Raw genomic sequence first — 10,060 nt, forward strand, 5'->3', positions numbered from 1 at the left:
TAATATGAACCATATATTGGTAGGAATTGGTAAGGTTATTAGACACATTTTAAACTTTGTCACATGTGATCGACCATTAGGTCACTAGGTCAAATCGTCTTTGTTTCGAACCATATCACAGTAATGCTCAAAGATGGTCAGATTGTTTCCGTTTTCGAAATTTTCATCGCATTTTAAAAGTTTGTAAGAGTTCATTATCTTTATCAACACATAATTATGCTTCTATGCGATATTTCACATATTTTGGTTGAAATATGTAGGGCCTGTATTGCATGCTGTAATGTCTGTTTTAATAGCACCGTCAGTTCGTCTGCCTCTGTCGTGATATTTCCCGGGCTCTTTTAAAAATCGCATGTAGAAACTATATTGTTTGTGATTTAAGAAGGTTACAGGTAGTTCGCAAGAGTGCACTTATCTTAAAGGAAAGACTACACATTAACATTTAAAAATTTTATTTTTTCGAAACTATTTTTAAGCCATATGTTGATTACACTAACTAAACACATTAAACACATGTATCAGCATAAGTGCAGGGGGAAGGCACTCACACATGTATCAGCATAAGTGCAGGGGGAAGGCACTCACACATGTATCAGCATAAGTGCAGGGGGAAGGCACTCACACATGTATTAGCATAGGTGCAGGGGGAAGGCACTCACACATGTATCAGCATAAGTGCAGGGGGAAGGCACTCACACATGTATTAGCATAGGTGCAGGGGGAAGGCACTCACACATGTATTAGCATAGGTGCAGGGGGAAGGCACTCACACATGTATCAGCATAGGTGCAGGGGGAAGGCACTCACACATGTATTAGCATAGGTGCAGGGGGAAGGCATTCACACATGTATTAGCATAAGTGCAGGGGGAAGGCACTCACACATGTATCAGCATAAGTGCAGGGGGAAGGCACTCACACATGTATTAGCATAGGTGCAGGGGGAAGGCACTCACACATGTATTAGCATAGGTGCAGGGGGAAGGTGCTCACACATGTATTAGCATAGGTGCAGGGGGAAGGCACTCACACATGTATTAGCATATGTGCAGGGAAGCGGGGCACTCACATATGTATCAACATATCAGCAGGGGGTGGCGGCACCCAAACATGCATAGGTGCAGGGGCAGGTCACTCCAACATGTGTTACCATAGGTGTAGGGGAGGGGGTAACTCACACATGTATCAGAATAGTTGCAAGGGGCAATCACACATGTATCAGCATAGGTGCAAAGGGGGAGGGTCTCACATGCATCAACAGGGGGAGGGGCCACTAACATGAACCAGAAACAGTGCAGGGGAGGGAGGCTTTCACATGTTTCATCATGTGTGTTGGGAGCTTTACATATGTATCAGCTTGTTTGTTTGTGCGTGCGTGCGTGCGTGCATGCGGGGGATTGAAGGGTGATACGAGGGTATAGGGAACACTTACACGTGTATCAGGGATATGGGGGAGTGTGTGGACATGGGGGTACTCACACATGTATCAGTGGGGTTGGAGCTCGCACAAATGTATCAGGGCGGTGGAGTTTATTGGTATGCCCGGGAGGGGAACATGCATCAGTGAATATGTGGTTTTTGGTGGGGATGCCCGAGAGGGAGTGTACAGAAGTCGGATGTACTCACATATGTATCAGTCGGGGATGGAACGCGCACAAATGTATCAGGGCGGTGGAGTTTGTTGGTATGCCCGGGAGGGGAACATGCATCAGTGGGGATCTTGTTTTTGGTGGGGATGCCCAAGAGGGTCACATGCATCAGTAGGGATTGTTTGTTGGTGGGAATGGCCGGGAAGGGGTTGGAGGAGTGTACAGAAGTCGAAGGTACTCACATATGTATCAGTTGGGGATAGAAAGCGCACACATGTATCTGGGCGATGGAGTTTTGTTAGTATGCCCGGTAGGGGTACATGAATCAGATGAATGCGGAGTATGCGGACAAAATATGCAGGCGTGGCGGCTATTATACATGTTTTAGGGGAAAAGGGAAGTGTTTGGGAGTGAGTGTCTATTAAAAAATGTATCGTGAGAACTTGGAGGAGTTGTGCGGGTGTGGGATCACCTACACATGTTACGTTTGATGTATCAGATGAATATGGGGCTCGGCATGTGTTGGGGTTTGGGGCACTCATATATAAAAAACTGAACAACTGAAACTGATTTATTTCATTAAACGCCTATTTCTATATAAATATTCAATGGCGTTGTACACACAATACCAAATATAAGAATCACAAATTATAGAACAAAATCAAACACTGAGACATATACCATATAAAACATGTCAAACGTAGGTAGCAAAACTATAAAACAATAAGAGAATTATTAAAATATTAACAATTCACGATACATACTACTTCTAAAAATTTAAATAACCTGCTTTAAAAAATGGATCGTTGTGACTAAAATAAATTTATACATCGATGCCACGAATAACAGAGGCTCGAATCAGCTGAATTATATTAATAAAAATAAAAAATAAAAATAAATTATACATGAGCTTGATTAAGATGATAAAAGTACACTCAACTTAAGACTTTAAACACTTTAAATTACAATATATTACAATAAAATATAAATCAGGATTCTAATAATTCATATAAATATCACAGAACACAAATAACAGAAACACGGATAAGTCTAATCAGTTTATCTTCTATTAAAACCACAGTATGAACAATGACTTGAAAAATGCATAAAAATCTCTAAAGAAGTGAGTTTTAAGATTCTTTTTGAACTGTTCTATGGAAGACGAGTTCTTGACGTGTACAGGCAGTTTATTCCAAAGAACTGGGCCTGCTGTAGCGAAACCCCGGTCAGAGAATGATTTTCGCCTATTAAATGGGACATCGTAAATAAGTTCTGACGTAGCAGAGGATCTCAAACCGGCACGTCGATGCATTTTTACGGTCAATAGTTCCGTGAGATATGATGGGGCATTTCCGGTTGAACAATTAAACATTAAACACAGTATCTTAAATTGAATTCGTGCTTTAACTGGCAGCCAATTGAGCTCGAATAACGCGACTTTAGCACTGTCATATTTTCCACGCTGAAGAACAAGTTTCGCACACATATTTTGTATACGCTGCAATTTATATAAATCACAATCGGCTATTCCGTAAAGTAATGCATTACAATAATCGAGATGGGAGATGACAAGCGACAAAACAAGAATTTTGGTAGCGTCTACGGTCAGATATTTACGGATACTTTTAATCCTCAGATAGTTAAACATAGCACTTTTACACTTAATTCGAATATGTTCTTTAAAATTTAGAAACTGGTCAAGGTAAGCGCCCAAATATCGCACAACTTTCACGGACGGGATATTGTCACCTACAATGTTGATTTCAGTTGTGCAACATTTATTTAGATGTATCAGAGGGACGGGGTGCTAACATGTGGGGAAGACTACTCATGCAACAGGGATATTGAAGGGTTGAGGGATGTTCGAGGGTTGGGGTCACGCACACAGGTACCATCAAAAATGTTTGTTTTTACATTAAGCCGTGGTTCGAAATAAGCAGCTTTAATGTAATAATATATGAAGAAAGCGCATATTTTAAAGTCATTATGATCATACTTATATTATGAACAATATACACGATATTTACATTTTTGTTTGATTTTACAACTTCAGATGATGCTGAAACGTCGACGTAGACCTTCGCCTAACATCCATCACATTTTGAAGTCACTATAGACATTCAATATTATGATTTAAATTTACAGAAAATGCGAATCTCATATTTAAAAAAATAAACTTTAAATTTTACGACTTAAATTCTAAGAAAGATGTCAATCGTTGATGAAAATTAGTTGGTTAAAACGCGCTTAATACAACAAATATACCGTTCATATAGGTAATACAAAATAACAATCATGGGGAATTATTTGAGAAAGACAAGACGAAAAACTGATCATAGGACGCATCGAGCAGAAATATGTGATAATGTGCGGTCGCATCAGATGGATAGACCAATAGAAAATATACAAGGACCTATTAGAACACAAGAATCAAGTGAATTAGTCATTGACATAGAGAGACACATCGAAGAGACCACGAAACTTCACCAAGTGTTGGAGAACAAAACACATGTGGTGGCTACATACATGGAAGAACTTGTTGATCGCATTGGTGAGGACGTAGAAGCCCACAAGCGAGACTATGACGCCCAGAAGGCCGAGATTTTACAGCAGCAGCAGCAGGTGGATGAAGCCTTCAAAACGGGTAGGTAAAATGTTAACACTTTTGGAACGATGCAATCCGGTATTTAAACGACAAATTTGATTCTTTTACTTTATCACTGTCAATTGTAACCATATCAACATTTGCGTGTCTACTTTCATTGTTAATATATTGAAATCCCGGTTAGTAATTACTACACAATTTTAACTGAATATAGAGTATATCTTAACACTTTGTATCCCTTTGAGCGGCGAAAACACTTGCAATCCAACAGTATACAATAACAAAATTACAATGGCAAGTATTATTGTCAAAACTGAATAATGATTATTTAGATTGTTCAGCCTTTGCTTAATAAAAAGGGCAATCAAAAGCCAATAAGCCTCTCGAAAGTTAAATAGTTATAATTGTTGCATTCATTTAAAGATGCAATCTTACTCCCAAAAAGATTTACCACAATTAATTATATTGTTTTAATATTCCCACAATGATGAATAAATGTCGAAAATAATAGTTTTTATGACGAATACCGAGTTTAATTTGAAAGAAATGAGCATAAAACACAGTATTTCTATCTTATGAGACTATAGTAGATCACAGTAAATCTTTTAGCATTCACCAATCATTTATTATTTTTGCGCTTTCTGCTATTGAATACACAGTTACAATCTTGTTATCAGTAATTAATATTTTCCATAAATGCATTATTTAGTAAGAAGAACAAGGTCAATCAGTCAAAATTGGTGTTTGTTAAACATGTGTATGTATTGATTTAAGAGTGTCACTTTAAAAAATAAAATGCTTACTATAACACCCTTATCGTGTGTACCTTTCTCATTTTATTTCTCATTTGAAAATTCAAAACCTGTTTTACAAACCTCCAGAAAACGCTTTTGGATAATTAGGCCATACCAATTCATTTCTATGTTTAGCGTCCGCGAGCGGATAGGTTTTAGTCTTCCCGGTCGAAAAACAGCACAATTTATATGATCATAGATCTTACCGAAATATTTCCCGTTTACTTTAATTTCGATGACAAAACACAAGTGTAAACAAAATTCTCATACGCTGTACTTGTATTATTGGTATTTGATATCTGTTATGATGCATTCAGTGTGATTCCTATGATCAACCCACTAAAAGTTTTATTTGAAATCAATACTGTGGAAGTCTATCTAAAAAATGAAGATTGTCCAGAATTGAGGCTCTAGAGTCTATATTATACATCGAATATCACTAATTTGGTATTTGTTTCTTTCGGGGTCCGTTTTTTCAGGATAGTTAATTTAAAACATAAAAAACAATTTGGTTAATTATACCTCACGTGACTTGTCCATGTTAAAATCTCATATACACATCATGGTACATCATACGGCACGGTTTTGACCAGTTGACATGATTCTGTCACATAACACGCGCGTCTTAAAATAGACATCTTTGGTTTCCCAAGCCAGTGGTTAATTTGACACTCATGGTGGGGTTTCTTTATATGAGGTTGCGAAACATAAATTGTACGCGTACGCTTGACTAAACGTGCAGGTGGTTGCAGTTGTGATAAAATTCCTTGCTTAATTTATTTTAAACTTGTTCTAGTTGGCTTGCTGTTTGTGCATAAATCACGCTGCTCGTGCTATCGTTAGTGAAATTCTAAAATACACATTCCTGGGTGACTCGATGCGCAATAAGTACACATTCCTCGATGAAGAAGTGCGCAACATGTACACATTTCTCGATGAAGAAGTGCGCAACATGTACACATTTCTCGATGAAGAAATGCGCAACATGTACACATTTCTCGATGAAGAAATGCGCAACATGTACACATTTCTCGATGACGTGCTGCGCAGTCCACACGAACTCGTACAAGTAGCCGTACAAGTAGCCGTACAAGTAGTGTTTCGCAACCTCACTATTGATCATAAAGACATATACAATTTAAAATCACAACAAACAGAAAAATGAATAAACAAGTACAGTTATGTGTTCAACATGTGTTTTGTAATGTCAATTTCACCGTTGTCGTTCTCATTTGTGATCGCGTGCTATCTTTACGTCTCACAGTGTCACTTTAATATTCGTTCAATATCAAATGTAGAATATGACCAAAATATAACATGTTTCAGACCTCAAAACAACTCTACTTCAACACCATTTAACAACCAATTCTACCCTTTCGCTGGGGCCGTTCTTTCGTCATGGTGACTCCCGCCTGGAGGATTTTTACATGCCTCCAAGGCTTTTTGAAGTATTGCAAAAAATAAAGATTGATACCGAGAACCGGGCAACAGAAAACCAGAAATCTCGTATTACATCACTTGAACAGCTTCTGACACCTAATGATAAAACGAACAAAATCACAATCATAACCGCGAATGCTGGTGTTGGTAAAACCTCATTTTGTAAGTTTGTAGCTGTTTTGTGGTGCGCATTGCATGACGACCAAACGGATACAATCAGCAAATTTAAAGTGAGGTTTGACATTCCCTTTGATTCTTTAGAAGACATACCCTATCTCCTCTACATTCCCATGAGGGATATTCCACCAAACCGCACCCATTCCATTGAAGACATCATCTTTGCTCACTTGGAAAATGAGATTGGATACCAGAAGCAAAACCGAGAAAAACTGGAAAGGGTATTCATAGACGAACGTTGTTTAGTCATCTTAGATGGAATGGACGAGACTTCTTTGTCAACGTTGAACTCACCAATGGCAAACCGGAAGTACAGCATAATTATAACATGCCGCCCATGGAAACTCGCAGATATGGCATTGCCGAAGTACATGCATGTTAGTATTGACGATCTTAGCCAAAATTCCCCAAAACAGCTGTTTGAACACGTGAATCAAATCTTAAACATTTTTTACGGGACAACTTTTGAAGTTGAAGACTTCTTTGCCACTTTAAAAACACTGAAACTGCAGTCACTTTCCTCCAACACGCTCGTTGGACTCCAACTTTACTGCGTCTGGCAAGATCGAAGTATGGACGACGAAACACCAGAAAATAACAAAACTAGTGTAATGTTTGGGCCAACAAGATCACACATCTATGCAGATATATTGGAAATGATGTTCAGCTTAGTAAACAACAAAAGCAAAGATAGCTCAGAACGTCCACATACACCATCTCCCGCACAAAGGACTCTTCCTAAATGTTTTGAAGGACGGAAGCTGTGTAAAGCAAAATCTTCTTTAATTTATGGAACAGGAAAAGTTGCTTTTGAGATGTTAATTAACTCGAAGAACAATTTTAACGAGGCAACCATGAATTCGTTACAAGATAAGCAATTTCTTTTACATTCAGGACTGATCTCAGCCGATAGGTCACACAAGTGCAGTATTGAAAGCAAAGTGTACCGATTTCTACACAAAACCTACCTGGAAATGTTAGCAGCATTATATATTTCGTCACTGGATTTCAAGAGTGACGACTGGCTTGCGTTTGAGAACAACTTTAATACTGCGTTTTCACCGGACTTAATGTCCTTCCTGTGCGTGATGAATTACGAGCATGGCCGGCGATGTTCGGAAATGTTCGGGGATACGAAGCGGGAGTTTTACAGAGGACATACATTTTATAGAAATGAGATAATCGAGTACCAAGACGCCGTGCTACTTTCGTACAACGAATGTGTAAATAATGGTCAGTCAAATCCGCAACTAACGTTAAGACATGCATGGCTAAATAGGAAACACTTTGCGGCAAAACATCCACTCTTGCAACACAGCCGTAAAGGATTGAAGTCGTGCGCTATTCAATGTTCCGAAGAATACCCTGTTAATATCAGCATGACAGGCATGGAACAACTGAACACATTATGTATATTCAGTGAAAATGAGAATGATACTTATCCACAAACTATTCCAACATGTTCTTTAAACAAATTAACAGTACTGTGTCTGTTCAATTTGTACATAAAAAATGACAACCTACACCTTGCATCATGTGAGAATCTTAAAATTTTGGTTCTGAATAACGTCCACCTCGATCATGTGACCATAGCCCCGGCCCAGGTGGAGGTGTTCTGGGTCTACATCAAGGATGACATGGTAGAGAAGACACCCCCAATGGAGGTGACATTCGCACAAGGGGAACAGTTTACAGAGAAATTACGAAAGCTCAGTCTGTACAACGTTACTTTTAATGAAACCCTTAATATACGGGAGTGTGATAAACTACAAAAACTGCAGCTGGGCACATTAACATTTTCTGACGACTTCCACCTGGACCTGTCCTCCTGCACGGACCTGACTGGAGTAACACTACAGAATCACCGTCTCCACCATGTGACCATCGCCCCGGCCCAGGTGGAGGAGTTCTGGGTCTACATTAAGGATGACATGGTAGAGAAGACACCCCCAATGGAGGTGACATTCGCACAAGGGGAACAGTTTACAGAGAAATTACGAGAGCTCATTCTGTACAACGTTACTTTTAATGAAACCCTTAATATACGGCAGTGTGATAAACTACAAAAACTGCAGCTGGGCACATTAACATTTCCTGACGACTTTCACCTGGACCTTTCCTCATTCACGGACCTGACTGAAGTAACACTATGGAATCTCCGTCTCCACCATGTGACCATCGCCCCGGCCCAGCTGGAGGAGTTCTGGGTCTACATCAAGGATGACATGCGGGAGAAGACACTCCCAATGGAGGTGACATTCGCACAAGGGGAACAGTTTACAGAGAAATTACGAAAGCTCAGTCTGATAAACGTTACTTTTAATGAAACCCTTATTATACGGCAGTGTGATAAACTACAAAAACTGCAGCTGGACACATTAACATTTCCTGACGACTTCCACCTGGACCTGTCCTCCTGCACGGACCTGACTGAAGTAACACTACAGAATCTCCGTCTCCACCATGTGACCATAGCCCCGGCCCAGGTGGAGAAGTTCTGGGTCTACATCAATGATGACATGCTGGAGAAGACACTCCCAATGGAGGTAACATTCGCACAAGGAGAACAGTTTACAGAGAAATTACGACAGCTCAGTCTGATAAACGTTACTTTTAATGAAACCCTTATTATACGGCAGTGTGATAAACTACAAAAACTGCAGCTGGGCACATTAACATTTCCTGACGACTTTCACCTGGACCTTTCCTCATTCACGGACCTGACTGAATATAACACTACGGAATCTCCGTCTCCACCATGTGACCATCGCCCCGGCCCAGCTGGAGGAGTTCTGGGTCTACATCAAGGATGACTTGCGGGAGAAGACACTCCCAATGGAGGTGACATTCGCACAAGGGGAACAGTTTACAGAGAAATTACGAAAGCTCTGTCTGATAAACGTTACTTTTAATGAAACCCTTAATATACGGCAGTGTGATAAACTACAAAAACTGAAGCTGGGCACATTAACATTTCCTGACGACTTTCACCTGGACCTTTCCTCATTCACGGACCTGACTGAAGTAACACTACGAAATCTCCGTCTCCACCATGTGACCATCGCCCCGGCCCAGCTGGAGGTGTTCTGGGTCTACATCAAGGATGACATGCGGGAGAAGACACTCCCAATGGAGGTGACATTCGCACAAGGGGAACAGTTTACAGAGAAATTACGACAGTTCAGTCTGATAAACGTTACTTTTAATGAAACCCTTAATATACGGTACTGTGATAAACTACAAAACCTGTGGTTGGGCACATTAACATTTCCTGACGACTTCCACCTGGACCTGTCCTCCTGCACGGACCTCGCTAAGATCTATTTTGTGAACATTCGTCTCCTGCATGTGACCATCGCCCCGGCCCAGCTGGAGGTGTTCTTTGTAACTATCAATAATCAGATGCGGAAGAAGACACCGCCTATGGAGGTGACATTTGCAAATGGTGAACACTTT

General features: G+C 40.0%; 1 protein-coding gene across 1 annotated transcript; it reads left to right on the top strand.

The window, feature by feature from the left end:
- The first annotated feature begins 3,490 nt into the window (after nt 1-3,490).
- LOC128204674 (uncharacterized) lies at nt 3,491-9,417 on the top strand. The gene is made up of 3 exons (XM_052906073.1): nt 3,491-4,232; nt 6,314-7,837; nt 8,198-9,417. Exons 1-3 carry the CDS (start codon nt 3,884-3,886, stop codon nt 9,415-9,417), a joined length of 3,093 nt encoding a protein of 1,030 aa, XP_052762033.1. The 5' UTR covers nt 3,491-3,883.
- The last annotated feature ends 643 nt before the right edge of the window (nt 9,418-10,060 follow it).

Source organism: Mya arenaria, chromosome 10 (genome assembly GCF_026914265.1).
Source record: "Mya arenaria isolate MELC-2E11 chromosome 10, ASM2691426v1".
NCBI classification, from domain to species: Eukaryota; Metazoa; Mollusca; class Bivalvia; order Myida; family Myidae; genus Mya; species Mya arenaria.